The 27,065-nt window shown below is 37.7% G+C and overlaps 1 protein-coding gene across 1 annotated transcript in view; it reads left to right on the forward strand.

Annotated features, from left to right (window-relative positions):
- The window catches only part of PRDM6 (PR/SET domain 6), a gene marked incomplete at its 5' end in the record, with an annotated part of 76,085 nt that overhangs the window by 32,023 nt on the left and 16,997 nt on the right, over positions 1-27,065 (forward strand). The window contains 3 exons of the mRNA XM_008629185.2: positions 16,099-16,226; positions 19,837-19,961; positions 23,073-23,415. Of these exons, the coding sequence (XP_008627407.1) occupies positions 16,099-16,226; positions 19,837-19,961; positions 23,073-23,415 (596 nt within the window). The remainder of the gene's footprint in view (positions 1-16,098; positions 16,227-19,836; positions 19,962-23,072; positions 23,416-27,065) is intronic.

Genomic DNA, 27,065 nt, shown 5'->3' on the forward strand with positions numbered 1-27,065 from the left:
GAGGCATTAGAAAGAAGCTGAACAAGGAGTCATTTGCTTACTATCAGCAAGGGGTTCTTGAGGAACCCCTTGCAAAAATAGTTGTCTTCTACATTGTTTCTCTGCCCTTTCTTTAGTATGTCTCCTCTTTGCCCTCAAATGTATGGAATAATATATATCTGACTTACACTGCCTATTTTCCTACGTGCTGGCAGTCAGGGGGTACCTGCTGGCCAAGAAAGGGCTCGGATTTTTAAGCTGCCTGCAGATACATTCAGAGTTTATTCTCCCCATAAAACAGAGGGAGCTGGTAGAGATCTGTACCCCACTGGGAAACCACAGCTTTTCTCTCTGAAGGGAGGGATGACAGTTCCTGCTTAACTCGGGAAAACTGTGAAGTCGTACTCCCTATTATTCTTTTTATAATTAAGCAGAGAATTTTTGTGACTGTGCATGAGGGAGAAGATACAGGAAGAGAGTGGAGAAAGGTTATGTTTTCATCACATTTTCTGGGTCTCTCAATTCATTTATCCTTATCTGTGTCTTTTAGATTGCAAGCTCTTAGGTGCCATGACTGTTTTTATGTGTGTCTTTAACTGGGGTACAACAGATAACCGATTACAAATTGTTGGAGTTTCCCAAGGAAACAATTTTTTGTTCCCAAGTTAATGCTCAGAAAATAAAACTGTTTGCGAAAAAATGTCAGTTTGGAAATGGAAATTTCACATGAATAAAACTTAGGGAAAAATATCTGAAAATTTGAAAAATACTTGAAAAGTAGTTCAAAATGACCTAAATATGAAGTTCTTACATTTTCTAAACAGAAAAAGTATTTCTCAGTTCAAAATTCTTTAATTTTTAAGGTACAGTAAGCTTACAATGAAACATTATATTTTGGTTCATAAAATCTTGAAATAATATGAATTAAAGAAAAAACAAAACAAAAACTCTTGCTCCAAAGAATTTTGTTATTGTTCTTGCTTTACAACCATTGTGAGGTTTTGAATACATCCAGCAAAATAATTTTACATGCAGACTTACTAAAAAATGATTAATTTCTCCTTTGTATTAAATTTTGAGGATGGTGGGAAAGTCATCAAAATAATTGGTTTATTTTAATTTTTTTAATTTAGTCTGAGAAAAAAAAGAACTTGCTTTGCAGAAATCACTTTACTGTTAAAAGATTCAAGATGGATTATAATCACTGGTTCTATTGTTTTCAAATTATTTCATCTGTCTCGAGTTTCTTTGTAAAAAAGTGGTCATTTGAGGCCAGCAGAATTGCTGCTTGAACTACTCTACTGTTTCTGAAATAGACCTGCTTCATCTGTGTTGGCCTACATAAGCCGTCTATACATTTTCACTTATACATGTTTGGGACAAAAAAAATTGCCTTTTTAGACAAAATTATTTTGGCACAGAGAGGAGAGTTGAGAAAAGCTGGAAAGATAAAGGTAAGGCATATAGTCTTAAAGGTGAAAGAGAATAATGCAGAATAGAGAAAAAGACCAACAAAATTCTTTGGAATCAGTCCTTCATTTTCACTCTAATGAGGTATTCTTGGGTGTTTTTCTGCCACCTGATAGATTGAGGGACAGATAAAACGAACATGATGAAACAGTGGCTGATGGAAGACTAGAGGCAAGTAAAGAAAATTTTGAATAGCATTGGTTATCTAAATAAGAGAAAGTTAGAACTATCAGTAAAAAAATTATTTCTTAATCTATTTAGAAATAAAGACAGAGGAGGACCATAGCAGCATAAATTATACTCTTATGAGAAGGTCATCCCTTCCAGAGTCATGGAACCAGCAGAATGTGGAGATCCAAATGCACAATTTATATAGCATATATATGTGCTGCTTGCAATTTTAGGAGTGGCAGTGATGGATTCTTTCCAGGAACAAGTAAGCATGCCTGCTGTTGAATTGCCAACACCATCACAGCCAGCATCTCTGTGCTGCTTGGACTTCTCCAGTCCCAGTACTGTCTTTGCTAGATACCAGAGAGCTTTTGAGAACTGCCTGCACCCCTGCAGAATGTAGTTTGGCTCTCTGCTAGCCTTTTGGAAAGAGGATAATTTATATTTATTTGTAAACCTGTATCATTCTAAAATTTAAAAATCTGTGTACATGAGTTACTTGTAGTCCAGATTAAGAGCATTTTTACTGTTTATTTCTAGATCAAATCTAACTGAATATTTTCTTTCTTGGCATGGATCTACAAAGTGAATTAATACCTAAAGGGGAAGTGCTTTTTTTTTCTTATCATTCATGTAATTTTCCAAATTAAGTGTTTCCATTCTCATCTGCTGAGGTTCTCAGACAGGTTTTAATTTTCAGAGCATGAAGATGTGATGAGTACATGAGCAGTTATTCAGATTTTCTGGTCATAGTCTGAGATTAATTACAGAACATAGGTTTATAATAATGACCTTGCCAAACTCCATCAGACATTGATCCTCTTCTGTATTAGCAAATGGAAATGAAAAGGATTGTGAAGAATAGTTGGAACCTGTTGCATTTCATCCACCTCAATGGATAGGCAAAATGTTGTAATGATAAGTTCACCCTTTATTTACTGTATACACAGTTTGTGACAGTGGTTTTTGTAACTCTAAAAATTACACTTAATAAATACAAGAAGATACAGATTTTCTTGATTACATAAACCTAAATATTTATTCAAGATTTCATGAGAAGTTTGTCTTAATTTAAACAGATCTAGGACTGCTGAATGGATGCCATTTTTTTGATGTGGACATGAAACAAGTTTTAGTAATATCCACACTCATTTAACCAGTAACTGTTTTCTACTAAGGCTTTGCTTCAGCATGGTTTGCCTACTGCAATCAGAATTAAACTGAAGTCGGCTTTTCATAGATCATATTTAAGGGTTTTATCCTTCATTGCATGAAGGATTGCTTGCTTTAATTAAAAAAAATCAGAAGAGACAGAAATATTGCTGCTGTAGTTCAGAGAAATGCACTATTACTTGTATTTTCCCTTTTGGTATTGATGTATGTAGAAGTTGGAGACACTAACACATTGTGGATATTGCTGCTGAGAAGGAGAAAGGAAAAAGATAGGCTTGAAACACAGCCTGCAAGATGGCACAAAGCCAGTGCACTGAAAAATGGCAAATGTCACATTTAACAGCTGGACACAGAAATATTTCTCTTTAATTTGGAAGGAGAAAATTTTTTTCACAGCAGGGCACCCTCAAAAGAGTACAACATCAAAGAGGGTGGGTCTCCCCAGTCAAACATCATCTGGCTCCAGTGATGGAGCAAAATGAATGAACTGTCAGGACTTTTTTCCAGTGTGTATGTTTTTGCCAAGTGAAAAGTAAAAGGTTTAGTGGCTTGCTCTGATCACAGACCAAATCCTGATAATGGAAAGCTGATTCCCTAAAGTCTTCCTCTGATCAGCTGGCAGGCAATGTCTGAAGAAGACCCCATATTGATTGATGGTCCACTTTGTATTGATGGCCCCTGCCACCCTCAGAGATAAGTGAAATATGCAAAATGCTTGACAGGTCTGGAGGGCTCCTGTGATTGTGTCTCAAGCAATGTTCCAATCTGATGTTATAATCCTCACGGAAACAAACACACTTCTAAAGAAACTTAGCATGATACTTACCAACACCAGACTTGCACTCTGGAAAGAAAAAAACCTTTTTCACATTCTCCACTATGACGTCCACTAGCAACATCAGCACTACTCCTTACTGCACTCCTTCATTTGCTTCTTGACTCTGACTTCAGCCCCAAAGAAGCTGCAAACTAGCCATTCCTGTGCTGTTTTTCTGACAATCCTATAATTTAACAAATTTGAAGGAATAATAGACTGTAGGAATTTTTTGATATGAAAACATGGCAACAGAGTTTGTCCAGCCATTACTCATTTGTTTTATGAGGAATCTCAGGCACAGTTTATCATATACTTTATTACTTGACCTTTTAATCATCATCTGGGGAACTTGACATTCCAGACATTCCAAAATATTCCAAACTAAAAATATCACTGTGCCTCATTATTTAAAACTCACAAAGGAATTAAGTATATTTTCTAAGGTATGTAATTTTTACTGAAATTCTTCATTTATGGTAAGCCTTAATGAGAAGTTTAAAAAAGGATTGAAAGAATTATCTGTGGAGTCTGTGTTGTAGTAGTAAATGGGTGCTCTGCTCTGATAGATGTTCTACACATACACTGTAAACACAGTCCCTATCCATATTTACTTACAAACTCAGAGTGAAGATAAGCAAATAGTGCACAGAAAATGTAAGCAAAATCCCTGTTTTCTACAGCCACAGGATCAAGACACAGACTCTAAGTACTTACTGTAAGCCATGTGACAAACCATTTTCAGGGCAGGAGCTAAACCCAGGCATCTGCAGAGCAATTCAAGTGTCTGAATGGAGGTGTTTAGTGGCATTTTAAATCCTGGAAAGTATCTAAGACATACTGACAGGGCTGACAAGTAATGCTCAGAACTTAAGGATAATTGCCTGTCTCCTGGGGCAGTCACTGGTGCTTTAGTGGGCTACTTGAACCCACAAGAAACACTAGTGGGAACTTAAGTTTACACACCTGAATATAACTGCTATTGCCTTAGCCCAGTAACGAACACTTATGAGTGGATCACAACCAATATATTAGGCAGCAGAACGAAGCAATGTTCTTGACATTTCTTGAATGTAAGGCTACTTGTGGACAGGCTTTCTTTTCAGAGGGTTTTTTCACATGAAGCGTGTTTCTGAATTATGGTTGAGATCTTTTTTCAGGTTTCTTGTTTTCATAGAATGCCCAAGACCAACAAGTCAGGAATTTCAAAATGAAGGTGGTAGAAGTCATCCCCATCTTCTGAGCTGATGAGGTGATTTTCAGAGATTTCTTCCAACCTTGTGGTTCCACAGCTCCCTGAAGTGCCCTACTTAAATGAGACCATAGCCACTTATGCTACATGCAAAGAAAATTGAAGAATTCCTTGTCTCAAAGCAAGTAGTGTTGGTTAGAAAATTAGAGTGAATTATGTAATCTTTTACCTGCCTAATAAATAGACAGGTGTGTATGGCCCATAATGGTCCAACTAAGTTAAAACATGAATCCCATTGACTTCAGTGGCTGTTTTAAGTCTAACTTGCTAAAAGATTTCTTGCCAGTTCTGCTACAGGATTGAGAATGTCTCGACAGAATCAGAGAATATATAAGGTTGGATGGGACCATTGGAGTCACATAGTCCAACCTCTCTGAACAGGGAGGGTTTCCTAGAGCATGCTGGATAATTGCCTGTCTCCTGGCTTGTGTTTAGACAACTTTTGAATATCTCCAGAGAAGGAGACTCTGCAACTTTTTGGGGCTGTCTGCGCTAATGGTCAGTCACTCTCACTGTAAAGTTTTTCCTTGTATTCAGGTAGAACTTCCTGTGCATTAGTTTCTGACCATTGCCTCTTGTCTTATTGCTTGGCACCACCAAGAAGAGTGACTCCATCCTCTTGACACCCTACCTGCAGATCCCTCACAGTCTCTAGGTGCTCTGTGCTTGAAAAGATAAGTATCTTTATATTCTAGTTCTTAAAATGCTTAGAGCAACATGGTATTGGAGCTTTTAAAGTCCTTAAGGTAAAGAAAAGAATGAGAAGCCCCAGGCACTGCAAACTGAAACAAAACAAAACTCCTAATCTTCTGGAATATTTGGTTGTGTAAAGGAATGAAAAAATATGAAACAAACACTTTTGAATTTCACCTTTCAATGTCTAACAGTTTTGAGAACTTTCAAGAAAATAGCCAAAGCTCTGTCATTACCTTGCAAAGGAAACAGCGCTCTGTTTTCAGAGGCACTGGGAGCAAGATTGTAACTGTCTTGATTCTCTGGCTCAGAAAATAATAGGGGCTTTATTACTGAGTAAATTCATTGATTCTTTCCAGTTGAATGAGAGTTTTCAGTATTGGGCCCTTATCTGTAACTCCTTCCCTGTTGTATTTGCTGGGATATGCATTTACCAGTCAATGGGTGTGAGAGTCTTCTTTTCGGGTTATTTCAGCTTTGATAATTTCCCTCTCTGTTTTTAAACCACCCTTTCCTTTTTAGTTTGGTTTTTTTCATGTTCTCTCTGAATTATGAGCCTAGATTGGCAACACTTTTTCTCTTCATGCTCCATGTCCCACACAGAAAAGACTGGAGAAAACCACTTCAACCTGTTGCCTCCATGTGGTGTTCAGCTACCAGGGCTGCACAGGAACACAGTGTGGTGAGCAGGGTGGAAATAACAATGTTAAATAGAAATGTCTCCATTGCAGAATGACTCATGGCTGGAGCACCACAGCTTTTTTTGTCCTATCCGTGGACCTGTCAGGAGAGTGCAAAACTACACACAGGGAAGGCCCTGTGATGTCAGTGGATACTGCAAAAGCACCGGTCCTTTACAGACCTGTTTACATGCGTGCAAGTTTCCAGCTTCATGCGTGATGTTTTTTCTGCTCTGCGTCTTCCTCTCATTGCCCTGGTGTTGAGTAACACTGTTGTGTTACATGAAATTCTTTCCTCTTCCAGGACCTCCACGGGCTAATGTCAAAACAAACCACTGAGACTTGACTTAAAAAAGAAGTAATTTTATGAAGTCCACATAATCTGCAGGGCACTGCTTTCATGACACTTTCTGGAATAAGGCCCCAATCCTCCAACCGCTTACACAGATGCTTGATTTCACACACGAGTATTCCCGTTGAGATCAATGGGGCTACAACATGTGCATAAGTGTTTGCTGGACCGGGGTCTAAGTGAGAGATGAAGCCTTTCACCTAGCACAGACAGTTCAAACCAATGTTTATAGTTTCATATGCCATAATCCTTTGAGAAACATTAAATAGCTTTTAATATTATTTGGCAAGTATTCTCTTTTATAAAATTTGTTAGAAGATGCCTGCTAGATTAAAGAGAAAAACATTAAGTACATATTACAAGATGTATGCTCCATATCAGATATGGCTAATTTTAGAAAATTGCTTTGAATTGTGTGAGCAGTCAAAGAAGATCATTGCCTGCTAGGATATATTCCTGTGCATTTTCACAGAGGGGTTGCATCCAGTTGGACGAAAGTTTTGGGTTGACTTTAACCAGCGAGGCCTCCTGATATTTCCTCCTTGCTCATTTTTTCAGATTTCTATTCTGTTAGTTGCTTATAGCACTTCAAAATGCTTTGGAAAACTTGATGATATTTCTAAGTATAAACAAATGGCATGTAATACAAATGTCTCAATAAAGAAAAATCATTCTTTGAATGGACTGCTGCATTTTCTACATGGCAAGGAGATACCATCAATTATTATTTTAAAAATAGAAGCACTTCAAAGCAAGTAACTAGTTATTGACATGGATTTATTTCATATAGATACAAAGACTGTAGTAACTGGCTTTAATTTTCCACAAAATAATAAACCAAAGTATTCTTATCTCATCCTAAGACAACAGCTTGAATGTTATCTGTAACATATTTATATTTTTGATTCTGCTATCTGTCCATAAATAATCTGAAGGCATATTTTAACTGGTAAAGTAAATCAATTAGTCTTATCAAGAAACAGTGGAACGTATGAGAAGTATTTATAACTAATGTCTTTCTGAAATAATGACCATGCAATTGAAAGGGAACCTGTCCAAACATTTCCACTTATAGTAGAATGAGGTTGATGACATGTATACTACTATTGTTGCATACCAGTTTTATGTGCATAGTTGATTATTACAGATTCAGTAATATTTATTAGGTATCAAAATTGGATTCATCACAATGTGATGAATGGCCTTTTCTTTATTCTGTCTGGGAATAATTTTTCTGTTCACTGTATAGGTAATCTAAAAGATAGCGTGCAGTTTACAAAATATTTCAATGTTTGAGATGTGGTCTTTGCAAATTATGTGATTATAAAATATTATTATTGTCATAAATCAACATCAGTTTTTCCTTTTAGTTAAACTGTATTTGGAGTGTTTTCCATGCATTTTAGTTTTCCTCTGAGCTCCATTATATTTCATTTTTCTTCTATACAGTGAGACTAAAAGGTTCTTAGGAAGTTTGCTGAATATCCTTGGTCATCAAGCTAATGAAAGAAGTGAGAAGGAAGTGACAGTTAAATGCATGATTGTTTCTACACGCCTTTCTCATTCAGTGTGTAACAAGGAGAAGACACACATTTGGAAGGGCTCTCCTGTCCTGAAGCAGATGGCCAGCTCCTAATATCAAGGCATTTAAAGTCTAAAAGCATTCATTTTTGAACATTTGTTGCTATCAATATGAACCCAGCTGTAGTTTGATTTTCAGCCTAAAGTATGCTCCTTAAATGTAATATTTTTCAAGGAATTCTGCTAGTAGTCTTCTCTTTCAGTTCATGCAGAATCTTCTGAACATTTCAGATATTCTAGCTAATGAGGTCCTTTGGCAGAGTGTTGATTTCAAAGACAGCTAAGCACCAGTATATCACACAAAATCCAACCTAAATGAGTAAGTTATCAAGTCGTGTATACAACCCAGTTTGCTTTCAGTTTTACACGATTAGAAGCTCTAACAAATAAACTCTTGTCATAATAAACTCTAGAGTTCATTGGCATTTTGCTTAACAATCACTGCCTTGGGCAAGTCAAATTACTGAATTTTACTGTTCAGTTGTCTGTGTGAGTCTCAGAGCTTTTCAGGAAAGAGGCAGCTATTTCTTCAGCCTTATGGGAGAGGTAGCCTTCCCTGCTGTTTGTTCTGTTGGCTGTAGAGCTCTCTTCTACCAGTAATGCCACTGAACACTCTTCTCCCATCTATGAAAGCACACATGTATTCAACTTTACTTACACTACTAGTTTATTACAGAGAATGAGTAAAATGCCGCAAAGTGAATTTAAAAAAAGATAATTAAATGAAGATATGGCAGTTTCCTTTAAAAGAAGATGATGGTGGTGACAGGACTGAGTGTTTTTGGGTAAGAACAAAGGTGAAGGCCAATACAGCAGATATTATGGTGGAAGTCTGTTATAGACCATCCAGCCAAGATGAAGAGGCAGGTGAAATATTCTATAAGCAGCTGGGAGAAGTCTCATGATTGTCATCCCTTGTTCTCATGGTAGACTTCAATTTACCCATGTTTGTTAGAAATGGAGCACAGCAGATGGGAAAAAATCCAGGATGATCCTGGAATGTGCAGAAGATAACTTCCTGACATAGATGGTGAGGGAGTGAGCTATGGAACGTGCCATGCTGGACCTATTGTTTGTGAACAGAGAAGGACTTGAGGGTTATGTGGTGGTCAGACCATGATCTTGAGCGCAATGACCACGAAAGGATTGAGTTTTCAGATCTCGGAGATGTAAGGAGGAGGATCAGCAGAACTGCCATCTTGGACTTCCAGAGGGCAGACTTTGGCCTGTTTAGGTGACTGGGTAACAGAGTCCCTTGGGAGGCAGTCTTAAATGGCAAGGAGTCCAGGAAAGCTGGATGTGCCTTAAGAAGGAAATCTTAAAGGAGCGGGAGCAGGCCGTCCACATATGCCAAAAGACGAATTGGTGGGGAAGACAATTAGCCTGGTCAAACAGAGAGCTTTAGCTGTAAGTGAGGGAAAAGAAGAGAGTTTGTGATCTTTGGAAGGAAGGGGCACACAACTCCAGGGGACTGCAAGGATGTCATGAGGTTATGCAGGGAGAAAATTAGAAGGTCCAAAGCCTGAGTAGAACTTACCTGCTGTAAAAAAAAAAAAGGTTTCTATAAATTGCATAGCAGCTTAAGAGGGGCCAAGGAGAATCTCCACCCTTTGGTGGATATGTGAGGAAACAGTGACAAAAGATGAGGAAAAGGCTGAGGAACTTAATGCCCTCTTTGACCCAGTCTTTAATAGTAAGACCAGTTCTTCTCTGAATAACCAGTCCTCTGAGCTGTAAGATAGGTGTGGGAAGCAGAATGAAGCCCCTGTAATCAAGAGAAAAATGGTAAGATACCTGCTACTCCATTTAGACACACACAAGTCTATGGGGGGGGTCACATGAGATTGACTCAAGGGTGTTGAGGAGGTGGTGGAAGAGCCCACTAAACCACTTTCAATAATTTTTAAGTGGCCATGGCTCATCAGGGAGGTTCCTGATGACCAGAGGCCAGCAGACATGAAGCTACAAGAGGGGCAGGAAGAAGGATGCAGGGAACAGCAAGCCTGTAAGCCTGATCTTGGTGCCAGGGGAGGTCATGGACCAAATCATCTTGAGTGCCAGTGCAGACAACCAGGACTGGGCACAGCCAGCACGGGTTTAAGAAAGGCAGGTCCTGCTTGACCGACCTGGTCTCCTTCTGTGAAAGTGTGACATACTTCATGGATGAGGGAAAGGCTGTGGATGTTGTCTATCTGGTCTTCAGTGAAGTCTTTAACACCGTTTCCCACAGAATTCTGCTGGAGAAACTGGATGCTGATGGCTTGTGCTCTTCAAGTAAAAAACTGAAACTGGCCATGTCCAGAGAGTAGAGGTGAGTGGTGCCACACCCAGTTGGCAGCTGGTCACAAGTGCTGTTGCCCACAGCTCCGTGTTGGGGAGCAGGCCTGTTCAATACCTTTATCCATGATCTGGATGAGGGGATCAAGTGCACCTTCTGTCAGTTTGCAGATTACACTAATTTATGCAGGAGTGTTGATCTACTGGAGGGTTAAAGGGCTCTGCAGAGGGATCTGGACAGGCCGGATTGATGGGCTGAGGCCAATTGGATGAGGTCAAACAAGGGCAAGCACCAGGTCCTGCACTTTGGTCACAACAATCCTACCTGATGGGACAGGCTGGGGGAAGAGTGGCTGGAAAGATGCCTTGGTGGAAAACGATCTGGGGGTGCTAGTTGACAGCAGCTGAACATGAGCCAACTGTGCCCAGGTCGCCAAGAAGGCCAATGGCATCCTGGCCTGTATCAGCAATAGTGTGGCTGACAGGACCAGGGCAGCAACTGTCCCTCTGTGCTTGCCACTGGTGGGGCCACATGGCCAGAACTGTGTCCAGTTCTGGGCCTCTCACTACAAAAAGGACATTGATGTGCTGGAGTGTGTCCAGAGAAGGGCAATGGAGCTGGGAAAGGGTCTGGAGTACCTGAGGAGCAGGTGAGGAAGCTGGGAGTGTTTAACCTGGAGAAAAGGAGGATCAGGGGGACCTTATGCTCTGTACAACTGCCTGAAAGGAGGGTGTAGCAGCATGGGAGCTGGTGTTTTCTCCCAAGTAACAAGTGACAGGAGAAGAGTAAGCAGCCTCAAACTGCACCAGGGGAGATTTAGCTTGGATGTTAGGGAAAAGTTCTTCACTGGGAGGGTTGTCAAGCACTGGAACAGGCTGTCCAGGGAAGTGGTAGAGTCACCATCCCTGGAGGTATTTAAAAGTGTAGCTGTGGCACTTAGGGACTTCATTAAGTGCTTGGCTTGGCAATGACCAGTTAAGGGTTGGATGATTTTAAAGGTCTTTGCAACCTAAACAATTCTATGATTCTATAATTGCACACCTTTTACAGACTGTCAGCTATATAGCCAGGCTTATAACTGTTACCCTTTTTGGCATTTTTTTCAACTTCTGTTTAGGATAGACACCTGTAGAAGATGTTGTTGCTTTTTTACATCAAAAGCAAGGTCTCACAATAGTGAGATTTACATAATGTAGAGCTTATTCAGTTCTGATGTCCAAGTCAGCAAAGAAACTTTGAATGTAACTGTGGCTTGTAGGTTCATGCACTGTTATAGAAAGAATACAGCTTGTATGAATGCTACCCCATCTAACATGTCAGTCTGGTTACAACTTCTTCACCATATTACCAATAGTTTTGGGTACACTTTTGCTATCTTGACTCTTCCCATTGAAGTCAAGAGTAAAACTTCTTTTGAGAGGAGAAGACTCATAGTAACTGATTTGAAAATTCTATGATTTTATGCACATGGTATCAATGAGAATAGCAGCGAATAGTAAAATGCAGGAGTCTCTACTTATGGTAAGAACTAACTCTTGCATATTTTGTGGTTTTATTCACACCTCTTTTGATGTCTTGCAACATAAAACAAATATTCTAATAGCTACTTTTAGAAGATAATGGTATGAACAAAGAAAAATTCTGTTTTCAGGATCAATCTATTCTCTGATTGCCTGAAATGAAAATGAGTGGTCAAATAATTATCTGTTAATATCTTTCTTATCTGACTAAATGGAAAAATAAAATGCAGGAAGAATTTCTAAAGACATAATCCTTTATCAGACCCTGGAAAGAGAACAAGGGAAGGCAATAGATAGAGAGGAAAGAACTTCAACAAACTATTTTTGGTTTTGCTGCCTCTTCCATGAAATTGTTTTTAATTGTTTTATAACTTGGCATTCTCTGCAGTTGTGCTGTTACATTTGAACTTCTTTAATCTAAAATTTTGTGACATCTATACCAGAAACTGGGGCAACAATCTTTAGCATTGGAATTAGATTTGCCCCATTGATCCAAGTGAGCAGTACTGACTCTATCAATACTGAAGTGAAGATTCTCAAAAGGTTCTTTAGCACTCCACCATGTCTTCTAATACTGCTTAAATCTTAGATGGTCCTTGTTTATTTTACTTAGTTATGGGTGTTCAGAGATTTTAGAGCATCACTTATATGAGATGCAGTGTGCTTTAAAAGTTACGTTATTATTATTGCCATTGTATGTTGCTCTTATCATTGTCATTAAAGTAACTGTATCTATGTCCTCCAAATAATTATCAGCAACCAATACAGCAAGTAATACCTCCAGTCCTTCATATCTAATTTATGTTTGCATGCCATTACAAGATGAACCTGACCTCTATTTATGTCTTGATTATTTAATAAAGTGGTGTTTACAAGGAAGAGAATAGGAATTACCAAAGAGAAGACTTGTGTTCTGATGACTATGCTTTGGACTCACTTTCTTGGATAATAAAGCCATTTCTGTTGTATTCTGAAGTCAAAGGATGAAATTCACAGAGTAAAAATACGTGTCACTTTTTGAGTCTCTTGATCTGCAACATACCAGTAAAATATCCATAAACTCAAGAACCTATTAAGAAGATAGTTAACTGTATGGCAACTGTTAAGGGGACTGTAATGCATGTCAAATGAGGTGAGTGCAGTCCTCTTTTTTCAGATTCCAGTCTCTTCCACAAATCTGGTTCATTCCATTAGAAAACAAATAAACAAAAAACCCACAACAAAACCCAAACCCTTAAAACTCAGCAAAACCAAAGGTTATCAAGTACTTTGTGTCAGAAGAGGAAAAGGTCCAGTAAGAATCTTAGGTAACACTTCCAACACTACTTTGTAGCCAAAGTAGAAAAATGAAATAACTAATTGTGTTTCCCATACTTAGATCAGTGACTGATGTGAGATACAGAAAAAATAAATACTGTGTCTGCAGGGACTTGGAGAAATGGTATTTTATTTTGCCGTGGTGCTCTGGCAATGTGTTAAAAATTATGCCAGTGTAGATGGATGTAATGATCTAGTGAGGTAGTCAAAGACTTCCAGTAACATCAGTTTATCACAGGTTTCTGCAGTATTTTCTGTAATAGGTACTATGAGTGTTTAAGGATGTATGCATGTGTAATAGAAATGTGGGTGAATATGTGTATCCATAGTTTACTGTAGTGCCTGGATTCACGGCCTGTGCTACAGGTTTGCTTTTTCTGTTACAGCAGGTTGTGGTTTGCTCCATCACGAGGATTTCTTCAGGCAGTTATATCTTTGATGGTTGCCTGATTTATGGAACTGTAAAATAAATAAGAACTCTTGCATGATAGTGACATGAAAAATAATAAGTGTATCCAGTTTTTGTTGTTTTTTCCCAGATTTTGACCTGTATTGTGCAATTTGACAAATAAACAGATTCAAGACGTTGTTATTTCCCTTCTAAGCTTAGGGCTTCTGCTTCCTTACAGATGGGTTTACAATCCTGTAAGAACAGGGCTAACAGTGATGTTGGATAGATTATGACTATGCAGGAATGTCAGTAATTTCTCCTAGGAAAGGAGGGCATAGTGTCACTTGATGCATCACTACTTGCGAGAAAAAAGTATTTGAAAATACTTAGAACAGTCCTTCCAATTCACCAAGGCCCAGGAAAGATCCAGTCCTATATTTTCATGACAGATTTTAATTTTTCATATCAGTTAATGACTGTCTATTTACACAAAGTTCCGAGTAAGACCCTGTGTGTCAAGATATGAGTGTCAGTACTGATTATGGCAGACCTCTTTGTCTTTCCTGTTTCATATCATCTGGGGATTAGGAAGCTATCAGCTCTTCTTTTATGGGAATTGTTTTTGCCTCATATTAAGCCATATATTGTTATGTGAATAAGCAGCATGTAAATGGATAGATAATAAACACTGCTGAGAATGTTTGCATAGATACTGCCAAAATGGTTCCAGCCAAGTACTGTTAGTCATTACTTTTTCCTTCTCTTCCTTTTTATAGGCTGATTTCCTGTAGAATTTTTCTGATTTCATCATAGATTTTTATTGTTTAGCATATTTTGCTCACATATTCAACATACATTAAGATATTTGCATAAGAATAGGTCCGTGCTGATAATCAACATGCTACCATACATAAAAAAATAAACCTCATCCCTGATGTTGGAGTATTTGTTTACTTCTGAGGACTCCTGATTTCTCTATTTCACTCAGTGCATGTTGCTTATCCAACACAGGAGTATTTGGCCAGGTTCCACGTGATGCTTGTCACAGACACTCAGGAACAAAAGATAAGGATTGCAATAGACACTTGATTTCTATGTCACTCATCCTCTTGCAATGGGCATATTGCTCGTGATTACTCACAGTCCCTCTTGGCCAACAACAAAGCAAGGCTGGTTCCTGAATTTGCCACTCTCCTCTGGTGGAGGAAAAAACTGGATCTCAATTCCTGTGTATATTTTTTAGTGAAATGTGATAAACAGTCTTTTAAAAAATTGGATGTATTGAATATAGCCACATAATTTTCAAGATTATTCTCTTGATATTGAAATAAACATTCAAGATTGTTTATTTGTATATACTAGAAATGTTCAATTCAATGTAATGTGCATCCTCTTTAGTTAGCAAAATTAATACTTTCAAGAAGACACTGGTTTAAGCTCGTACAATTACAAATTGTGTAACATTTTTGGGATACGGGTATTAAAGCAAATGGTGTTCATAGAGAGGAAAAAGGCATGAAAATGAGATTTACTTCAAACAGGCACCTAACTGTTCAGATGCATTTGTGAAATTTGACAAAGTAGTTGTGTACTTGTGAGATAGCACGCTTTTATTAGGATTAGACCTACTTAGATAACATTTTTAAAACAGTCAGTAGGACAGGTGTGCATGAAACATTTATCTTTTCATTTTAGAACCTCTAGAGCAACTTTATTCTTGATTTCAGAGAGAGCATCCACTTCCAAACAGAAACATAATACTGTCTTTTTTTTTTAAATTACCATAACTGGCTCTCGTGCCCTTAGCAGAGAAGTCATGTTTAGGAAAACGATGATTCCCTCAGGACTGATTTCTCATTTAGTACTTCAAAAAATTATATGTCTCAAGGGAGCTCCTAAAGGCATCATCAACTCCGTTTTTCCTTCTAGTCTCATTTGTTTTCATATTATGAATCCTACAACTCCCTAACATATCACATGAGGTTTCTGAAGTATATGCTCTTGCTTCAACTGAGATGTGAAAGAAGGGATACTTGTTTAGGGATTACTACTGCCCCTTGTTCAGATGTCCCAGCCATTTCAATGCACGCTTTACATTCAGATTTTCTTGTTTATCTGGCAGTTCATTATTTAAGGCCAGCTTGTCAAAATAGGTTAAATATTCTTTGGGAAACATGGTCACATCTTTGAGACACCACAAATATTTTTAATATGAAAAGATTGGCTTGATAAGAGAAACATGATAAAATTGCATCCCTCTAAATACTTTTCTGCTTTTTCATGTATGTTTCTAAGAGTATCAGTTTACAAATGACAAAATTCATGGCAGTAAAGTCCTGGAAAAGCCACAGAGAGACACCAGCAAAGCAGTGAAAATGATTGCTGATGATTTGTTCTAACTACTTGACCTTGTGACGTCTCTCCCAGATATATGACCAAGATGGGACACTGCAGCACTTTATCGATGGTGGAGAACCCAGTAAGTCAAGCTGGATGAGGTACATCCGATGTGCAAGGCACTGTGGGGAGCAGAACTTAACAGTGGTTCAGTACAGGTAAAGTGGTTTTTGATTCACTCAACGACGCAAAATGAAAATGTTTTATCAGACTGTAACTGTCAGAAGTACTTCTGCCTTTGATTGCAAAGACAGTTTCAGAGCTCTGGAGGATGTGCTCACGTGGGGCAACACATGCAGGGTGAAGCTCCAGGGAGTGAGGGCAGCCCTGTGTCACTTGTGTGACCACCACGCCACACAGAGCTCTCTGCGCTTTTCCAAATAGTCTCATCAGAGGCAAGCCAACACAAGCAGTCCTCCACCCTCAGTAGAGATGTGTGTGATAGGGGAGAGGGAAAAGTGGCAGGGAAGGAGTTTTGCTCCCAGAGGCACCCTGAGGGTCAGTCATGAGGTGAGCTTTTATGTTGAGTGCACCTGCTAACCAAGATTGCTAGTGCTTGTACCTCTTATCTGGCTGGCTAGAGAAAGTCAAAATGTGAAGAAAAATGTAAAGAAATTTTGGTGCATTTTACTTTGTACTTGCAAATGGATCCAGAAAACCCAGACAACACATTACATAAATACATGACCTCAGCTATAAACAAACCTTTTGTCTTAGAATCAGAAGCAACTGCTTGGCCTTATTAAACGTGGTAGGAAGTACATCAAAGAATGCCCCAGGCTTGCCAGTCACAGTGAGCAATGAATTTTGCTGGTTGCTTTAGAAAGCAGGTTTCTTTTATTCAGGAAAAATCTTAATCTTATTTAAACTACCTTTAAAATTAAAAATAAAACATACGAAAGCAAGCTAAAATGAAATATATGAAGTTTGATTATCCCATAGAGATCCAATTTAACAATGGTAAAATTGTTCAACTGCATTTTCAACTTTTTTATTCTCTGGCCAGTTGACTAAATAATGCTGCAGTTAAAAAAATAACTATCCTATTTATACATTACAAATATTTTATTATATACTTAAATATTTGCTATCTATAGCTAAAATACCATTGGATTTTAAATAAACACACCGGATAATGAAAAAAGATTGTTGTGATGAAGGAGTATTTTTGTGGGTATCTTGCGGACTATTTCTCAATGTGGTGATATGTGCGTGCTCGTATACGTATAAAAATAAGAAAAAAATAGATGCGTACATATATACATATATATATATATATAACTGAGCATGAGAAAGTCATTACACATCTGTCAATATTAAGTGGATTTTACAACTCTCCTTTCATGATGGAGTTTTTACTTAGAGTTCCCTCTGTTGATCTGTTTTCGATTACTTCAGATCTTTATAAAATGAACTACAAAAACACAATTTAAAAAACTGGCATCCATCACCAGTGACTGCATCCAAGTGTAAGAAAATAGAAAAGTTGGACACTGAAAAACCAGCCTAATTTTTATTGTACATGGACGTCCTCCTCACAGAAAGTCAGCTGGTTTAAATTCATTCTGTTATGATTTGTAATATCTAAATGGAATTTTCTTCAAAGTGCTCTTGATTGATTGACCCTTAGCTGAACGTTTTGTTTTTATTTTGAGGCTGACAATAATGTTTGTTGGCATGTGTTCTGCTTCAACTGCGTTGGGACGCCATGAAGCTATCTTTATGAGTCATCCAACCACAATACTAAATACATGTCAGCAAAGGAAATATTATCCGAAAAGGGAAAAATCCCTTTGATGTACTTCAGCATGCAGAGATTTCTGCGAGTTTTGGAAGCTCTGCACACTTGTAAGGGACGGTGTACACTTACACTTTTTTTTCCCTGCCCACTTCAAGCCCCACAGACCACCCATTGCTCAAAAACAGTTCTGCTCTTTCAGCGGCAAAGTGTGTCATTTGGTTTTAGCACATTCATTTGCTGGGCTGCTGTGTTTATGTTAAGGGAAGCCAAACTGAGAGATGAAATGTTACAAGGGTGAAGTACAAAGTAGACTCAATTTTTCTCAAGTTAAGAGATGCTGGTAATTTATAGTGTGGCTCCGATTTTCATTTTTGTGTAACAGTGGAAAGAATTAACTAAATGCATAGCTCTGGGAAGAAAGAGAGAGGAGGAGGAGAAGGAGGAGGAGGGAAGATGAAGGGGAGACACAAAGGGGAGAGTTTTTGTCAGATATTCATAGAAGGCTAAGAAAACCGTTCTGCTTAGCTAGCAGTGCCCTCCTGAGACAGGGTGGCAGTAAGCGAGGAAAATAACAAGATAAATGAAATTTTTGCAGCTGCTAGTAAAATATTGAGAATCTGCACTTTTTTATTGATCTTTATGATCCTGTTGCCAAGAGCCACTTTGCGGTGACAAAATATGTTGACAAGTGCATATCTCACTGCCATGAAAAATGTGGTAGAAGATTCTCCTTATGTCTGCAGTGTTATACAAGGAACAAATTGCATTGCTACAGCCAATTCTTTATAGAAAGTCTAAATTTAAGGCCTACCAACCCTAAACACTTTTATCTTGAACTTCAGAATAATGTTTGTAGCAATTCTTCACTCAGAAAACTGGTTGAGGCCTAACTTTTTTTTCTTTTTTTTTTTTTGTCTATAGATATTTTTCTGCCTAACATAAGCTGTTATAAAAAATAGTCATTTCTTGGTACTTTGACTGTATCATTTTGGTATGTAATCCTTCAGCAAGAGCAGACTATTCTTCTTGTGTTTATTGAATTTCTATCCATCTCACAGGAGTGTGTTTTACTCTTCCATGTGAAGCATAAGGGAAAAGCCACTGCAAACTGAAAATAGTTGTCTTTTATCTTGTGCCTGATTCTAATCTTACACAGTCTTTGCTGCCATGTAAATCTGTTAACTGCAGAAGTATCGCTCTGAAGCTATTTGCATCAGTGCAAGTTCAGTATAAGGCTCTTGTTTTTATGCTAAAGGCATTAGGATTTTTCCCTTTTTCCCCCCTCGGTTCCCACTTCAGTGGTCTAGAAATTCCCAGTCTTTTCCCGCAGGAACAATGTGATATCACACCTGTGGTAATACTAATTTATACATACTAAAGGATCATTGGCACTGCCCTCATGGTCCACACAGGGGAAGATTTAATGGCTTCGTGATCCGATTAACCCCAATTTTTCATTTCCCCTAAGCCAAAGTCTGTTCTTCTCAACAATCCAAGATCTCTCTTTTGATGGTATATTACTGTCATGAAAGGTCACTTCACACTACTTCAATGGTCTTGCTAAATGAACTTATTCACATAAAAGAGCTGTTTTCTATTTACCCTAAAATATGTTAACATTAGCTTAGATGACAAATGCAAGGCTGTTTAAATGGCTGAACTTGCTGATCTGTGCTCACCACTCAGATGTTTATAATGTGTAAGCAAAATCTACCATTCTAAAATCCTCCTGACACAGATGTTGTAAGAAAATACCTGTATTTTCATAAAATCTCAGTTCTTCTAAAACCTTAGTGTTTTGTGCATGTTAGGTGCAAACTTGCCTGTAATGTTGCTGTTAGCCTGTGCTACAGGAACAAAGTCCTTCTCTAATGACAGATTTGGTTTAAAAACAATCAGTAGGTTATTCATTTAGTTATCTGCAGAAATGCTTCCAAAACTAAGAATTTCTACTGTAATACCATGTAATATAAGAGGAGAATGCTCTATTCCTAAATTATGCAATGTTTTCTTTTTCTCTTGATTAGGTCAAATATATTCTACCGGGCTTGTATAGATATCCCCAGGGGCACTGAGCTGTTGGTGTGGTACAATGACAGCTACACATCTTTCTTTGGAATCCCTCTCCAGTGCATTGCACAAGATGAGAATTGTAAGTTCTTCCTTATATTTCTACCTCTGTAAGTCATACTTCCTCTTTCATGCCTAATCAGCTATATCCATAGAGTGTTTTAGAGGGTGCTCTGTCCCTGGAAGTTCAAGGCCAGTCTTGATGAAGCTTTGAGCAACCTCCTCTCCGTGGCAGGGGAGTTGGAACTAGAGGGTCTTTAAGGTCCCTTCCGACTAAAAACCTTCTATGATTCTCTGATTCTACAGCATTTAATGGAAGTGGAGTATATTCAAGGTAAGCTGATATACTTAAACTGGGCAAAATCATGGTATGGCTAGAATCACTTTTCTATATAAGTGATTAATTAATCTATTGCAAACAGTTTGTTTGGTTCTCCCCGTTGTTGCCAGACCTATCACAAAACACTGTGTTGCCAAAACAGTAATGCATTGCAAGCCCACAGGGCCTCTGTTAGTGATTCTTTGTTCTATTACCTCTGATCATGTTGAGAAAAGCTTTGGCTGGCTGATTTAAGAGTTTAGATCCTTGTGGTTCAACATAAGAACCAGCTTTTTAAAATACCAACTGAATGTAAATACCTTGAAATGACAATAAACCTCTGTTCCATCCTGACCATCCCCATTTTCACCCATTCTTTTACCTGTTTTCAATATTTTACTTTTAGTTTGCTAGGATTCCTCACAAAACTAAGCATGCAACTTATGATACAAATGCAGCCTAGTGCTGGATACTTTGTGATGGAAATAGGTGATTCAGGAACACCCTTCAGTTTTACTGCTTGTGTGTGAGAGTTGTTTAGAGCTTGCATGCATTTTGGCAACTATATGTATCTATGTGGTGGAAGAAAACAATAATGGACTCATTGACTTTGATTTAAGGTAACCCTGTGGCCGCCTACACTTAATAAATATAAAATGTATGGTTTTGGTCCTGTGCTTGGACACTTAAACAGGATGAACTGCTAGGATGAACTAGCGTCTTGTAGCAACTCAAATACTGAATCATGAAGCAATTAAACAGCAAGATAGCAGGGATTAAACTGTCAAAAATAAACATCCTTTCCCATCTTGAGTTTTCAAATCTGTTGGGCTTGAGAAAAGTTTAAAAGACATTTAGTTACTGGCAGAAATATTTGCTGATGAAAGTCATGCTCTGCAGTGTACAATATATAATTTTTTTTTTTTTCAGGAGCTGAAGATGACAAAAATTTTATTTGAAAAACAGAGCATTATGGCTAAAATCTGTGAATATTGTCACTTGCTGTTTTGCTGTGAGACAAACCAGAGTTTCATCCAGAGAGACATGACTAGATGAAATTAATCTCTAACCATGTAGCCAGCTGCAGACTGGTATAGGACTTAAGTCCCACTTAAACTCCCACAGTGTACCTTCTGCTTATCTTCTGCACAGGGGTGTTGTCACTAGCACAAGTTCTGCCTACATTCCTTAGGTCTTTATTACCCTAATCTCATTGCTTCTGTGGACTTTTATGAGTACAACTTAAAGAAAAGAAAAAGAAAAAAAAAGTGATCCCCTTCTTCTGAGTGTATTGGGGCAAAATGATAGTATGTAAATTGCTCCTGGTACTGAAGAGACATAGAAGACATATTTTATGTCTGGAAACTTGTGATAGACAGCTCTATGGATGTAACTCTACTTAGAAATTATGTTCTCAGATACTACAAAAAAGAAAAGATTAGGAAGGCCCTCAACTGACATAAACTAAATATCTTGTAATAATATAATATTTGAATAATTGTGATTGATCATAGATATTAGAACATAACCCTAAAACATCTGGCAGGATTTAAGATATTACCAAATATTAATTTGCCTTTTTTTTTTATATATTAAAAAATGATGGCTGATGCCAGCTTACAACTTTAATTCTCATGTTTGCTCTTAGAAATCTATTGTCATGACTTACCAAACCAGAATTTTACTTTCTAATCAAGAGTTTAGTACAGGCTATGTACCTATTTGTAGACATAAACAGTTTGTGACAGTAACTAAATTTGTGTATACATACTTATATATATATATAAATAACATATTTAATTTAAAAAATTCCATTAAAATATTATGTCATGAGTCTGAGCGGTCCAAAATTAGAAAGCAACAGAAGTTACTTGGTCCAGATGGCCTAAATTATATTCATTTTTGCATTGTGGTGCAAGTTTTTGTCAGTTGACTATTTTTCCACAGGACTCTTACCTTATTCACTGTATGATCTACATGGTTCTCAAGGTGTGAGGCAGTTGTTCAATTTCTTCTACTTGCTTGACCTCCTGCTTTTCTTATCACAAAACATTCAAATTCAGCACTAAATCACTTCTTTGTGAAAAGCATATTGCATTTGTTGCTGAAATATCTGAGTGCCTCAGAAGCTGGAGTTAATTGATGATCATATGACTAGAAACAATTTTCATGGGACCTGAAAAAATTTTTATGCCTGTTTTGTAGGTGAGAAACTGGTGCACAAAGGCCTCTCTGCCTATACTTTGCAGTGTTTCATGGTGACCTACCTGCTATTAAACTCAGGCATTAGAGGCATGGTGAAGTCCCTGGCTTCTTAACTGCATTGGCAGTGTGACTATTTGTGAGATGGAATAGTATAATATCCTTAGAGGCTACCCTTTTGTAGGATAAGGGAACTATTGCTGCAGTAGATATTTAAGTTCCCTTGTATCTTGAGGAGTGTCCGAGCAGGGATTTTTTCTCCATGCTCTCAAAATCCATGCTTGTCTGGGATATAGCAGTCAGACATGCTGACTGCAACATGCAGAGTCAGGGTATCACAAGTGGTGCAGCTTTTTCTTTCAGATGACAAACCCATAGTGTAATAAATGTATATCACAGTCAGGCTTCTCTGGGTCCTTTCAGTCTCAGACACTCCCTTGCATGAATTTTCATTTCAGTGTCACAGAATCAGCACCATCCATTCAGATCACTGTCTCACTCAAGTCCTTCTTTTCTTCCCCCCCCCCTTTTTTTTTGTACATTGTTAAAATAAAATTGTTTCATTGTAGTGTCAAGAAAATGGATGTTGATTTTTTTTGGTGTCTCCCAAAATTGTACTAGCTTTAAAAAGGCATAAAAAGGATCTTATTTAATTTTCTTGTTTTCTCCCAGTGAATGTCCCTTCGACTGTAATGGAGGCCATGTCCAGACAAGACACCCTACAGCCATTTAATAAAAGTAGCAAACTATCCCCTGCCACTCCACAGCGATCCATAGTATTTCCACAGACTCCGTGTAGCAGAAATTTTTCTCTCCTGGATAAGTCTGGGTCCATCGAGTCAGGATTTAACCAGATCAGTGTCAAAAACCAACGAGTTCTTGCAAGCCCAACTTCAACAAGCCAACTAAATTCTGAGTTCAGTGACTGGCATCTTTGGAAATGTGGGCAATGCTTTAAGACTTTCACCCAGCGGATCCTCTTACAGATGCATGTGTGTACGCAGAACCCCGACAGGTAAAGCCCAGGCTCTCTTTTTTTTCTGTATCTACTGATAGCCAAATCCACTGCTTTCTTCTTTTATCAAGCTGTTATTATTTTCAAAACCAAACCATTATTATGGGGAGCCTGTATGACATAATTCATCGGCAGCTGCGTGAAGTAAGCTGATAAAAACTATTGCTTGCCTTCACTATTTGTAAAAACATTCGGTGCATAAATGTGCAGATAAAAGGAAATAGCTAAGGATATAATCTTGTTTTTAGAGTGGTTTGGTACATCTGATGGAAGCAACAAAATAGAATGAAAATTTATGAATATCATAGATGGAAAAAATGAGGTCAAGAAAATTAAAAGTCTCTCTGTCTTCCAAACATAATCTAACTTGCTGCTCAGTGGCTGCCACAGTCATTTCAGGGTTCAGCTATAGTGTGCAATGTGTATGAACTTAATTAAGTACTAAGAGGTAATGAATTGGAATTTTTTGCTTAGTACTATTTTTCTTCATAGCATGCAAACCCATAAATCGTACAAAGCTGTCAAAAGGAAATACCTACTCCACCAGTGATGTGGAGGAAAACAGATGCCACTTATTCAATAAACTAATATCCACACAGAAGAAAAATGTTGACTAGATACCTCAGAGTCAAAGTTGGTTTGAAAGTTTGTCAATACAGAATTTTATGGCTGTGAACTGAGGATGAAATTTAGCTGAACAAGTGAATTAAAATTTCAGGTACTCTGACCGGTGGCACAGTAAATATAATGGAACCATTATTTATGAATCAAAGCTGGTTTATTTGACAATTTTGATAGCTGGCAGGACAAAAGAGAAAAATCAAATTAATTCAATAAAAAAGGCTGCCCGTGTTTTGTCTCTTCTTCCACTGTGAAGATTTGAGCAGAACAGCTGAATCCCTGGAAGGTTGTTCTAAAAGCAGCATTTAATTGTGAATTACAGTTAACAAAACACTACCAAAAAGTAGCAAAGAATGAGTCTGTGCATGTGTTTGTGTGCATGTCTATGTCTCTTTGTGTACTTTGTGTACTATCTACATGTACACATATGCTTGTGTGATTCTGTGGGTATGGAGATATTAGAGAATAAGTCCATTTTTCCAGAAGAAATGTCAAACATGCTAGGGGCTAACTAGATTCTAAGCAAATCTTCATAGAAATTAAAGAATTTATAATATTGTGAAAGAAAACAAGCCCTTTCAACATTTTCAGGATTTTAAGCTGGCCTTAGCAGAAGCATATGCCTTGCTAAGGAAGCTGTAGGACTCAACTGGCCATTTAAGTGTCACAATGTAGAATATTGGTCCTGAAACATCTACTCCTAAATATCCTGGACTTTCATGTTTCCAGTGTTAAAGCACCCTAAGCATATTGTAAAGCATAAAATGGTGCATCAGTCTGGAAGAGCCTAGAGACTAGAAAAGGCACATTGTGAGGTGTTTCACATACTTTTTCAGTGATTGATCCAGTCAGGTGTGACACCTAGATTACATCCTTTACTTGAACCCCTCTCCCTTTATGAAGAAGCAAGTTGCAGTTAATGAAGAAGAGTCTTTTTTAATGGTACTATTCTGCACTCTGGGCGACAGTCAAATACTCATTTTGTCAGAGAAAGAAAATAAGTTTGTCTTACCATTAGATCTTTAATCTCAGAGGCTACAGATTCAGTTTTTAAAATTAATTTTATTTACTTTCATTTGTTTTTATTTATTTTCTCTTCAGCAGCTTGTGTCAAATATTGTCTGAAACACAGACTGGATTTCAGGTCTTCACTCTTAAAGTGAACATCCTCATTAGTAGGGGGCTGATTCATGATGTCTCACCTCTCAGTCTCTCCTGTGCCCACCTGACTAGTAGCTTCCACAGGAAAGTGTGGAGCACTGTCAGCTCAGAATACCCTAGAGCATAGTTGGAAATCATCTTGCTATGTTTAAGGTCATTGCAATTCATTCCATGTTTGAAATTACCATAAATAACAGTTGCTACCCTGGGATCAGGGTTCTCATATCCCTGCTTAGAAATCATTACAGTTTGAGCTTACATCACAGGCAACTTTTTGTCTTTTAGCTGGTACCAGTTATTTTGTGATACAGTATCTAGAAAAAGTTGCCTTTGGTTTCTTAAACATATTGCGTAACTCTAGATGAAAAATTTTTAAAGTGTTGCACAAAATTTCCAGGAGACATGAAAGTAAGGTATGATTTGTGAAAGAATACCAGCCCAAAGTACTGGATGCATCTCTCTGGTTTTTATTTTCTCAATGACATCTGCAGCACCGCTCCAGCTGATAAACAGCTCTTCGTTCGTTGTCAGCAATTTGTGAGCACACCGGTCACTGCATCTTTGATGTGACTGAAGCAGCAGGGCCTGTCATCTCTAGGAAATAGACTTTAGTCTATCTGTTCTGGTTTAGTATTTGTTTTTCAGATATGCTGTGCAGGGAAAACACCTTTGAATCCATACAGGAGTCCAATTCATGCTCTGAAATTTGAGAAAAGCAGACTACTTGAAGCTTGAGAATCCAAACAAAGATAATACAACAACTGAGATTAAGAGAACATCTAAATGAAAGCAGACATAAAACAGGCCATAATAGACATAATTCCATGAAGTAGTAAGAAATAAATGATCCTATTGAACGGGCAGATCACTTAATAAATAAAACTTATTTTAAAATACTATGAATGCCAAATAGGAGAAATTATTAAAATCATCTCCTGGGTTTTTTGTTTTATTTTAAGATTTTAATTTAAATTGACTTTTAATTATTTACTGGTTTACTTGTATTTTACTTCTCCCTTTCCATTGAATTTTTTTTAGCTTGTTACATTTTCTAGGGCTTCTCTTTGAAGTTAATGGTAATTGGGGTTGAAGTGGGCGTGGGAGGTGGAAATTTAAATCCATAAAATCTTGAATTCTGGGACCTTCTGAGTCTTTGAGACTTTTTTCAAGCCTTGACGAGACAGATGCTGTTTGAGAAAATATTTCTGGAAGCAAGAGTTGAAAGTCCATTTTGGTGAGGTTTTTCTGTTTGTTTTGTTGAATTTTTTTTTAAATTATTTCCTTCCTTCTGCTGCAGAAATTCCCAACAATCCTATTGGAAGGCTAAAAAAAGTGTCTAACCAAAACTCTTTGTTATAGTGAACAATTTGTAGAGAAGTTGGTTTTGTCTTTTTTTTAACAGTAACCACTTTTCTGATAATGACAGTCTTTTTTAATGACATTGCTGTTCCACCTCACTATGATCACCAGATTAAGGATACATTGGTGTTGAGGGAAGGCAGAAGTCTTCAGTTCTCAGGAGTTTTGTGTGGCATATTTTCATGTACAACCTGTACATCTGTGTGATACATATTCTCATTGATTGCCAGGTATTCAAGTTGATAATCCGAGGGAAAACACACTCCATAAATGTGCTCATGGATGATAGATTATGGGTGTGATCTGGCACTCACAATTCTTGTTTACTCAAAAGATACTATTTTACTCATGTTTTGCTGTATCACCTCAATATTAAATAGTAGGTTTTGTTTTGTTTTGTTTTGTTTTGTTTTTCTTAACAGGAAGTTGAAGTTACCAAATTAATAGATCTTTTTCTCTAAGATCATGGCTTAGTCCATTTTCTATTTATATTTTCTTTATAGGTTCTG

The sequence above is a fragment of the Corvus brachyrhynchos genome, unplaced genomic scaffold (genome assembly GCF_000691975.1).
Source record: "Corvus brachyrhynchos isolate BGI_N302 unplaced genomic scaffold, ASM69197v1 scaffold90, whole genome shotgun sequence".
Classification (NCBI taxonomy): domain Eukaryota; kingdom Metazoa; phylum Chordata; class Aves; order Passeriformes; family Corvidae; genus Corvus; species Corvus brachyrhynchos.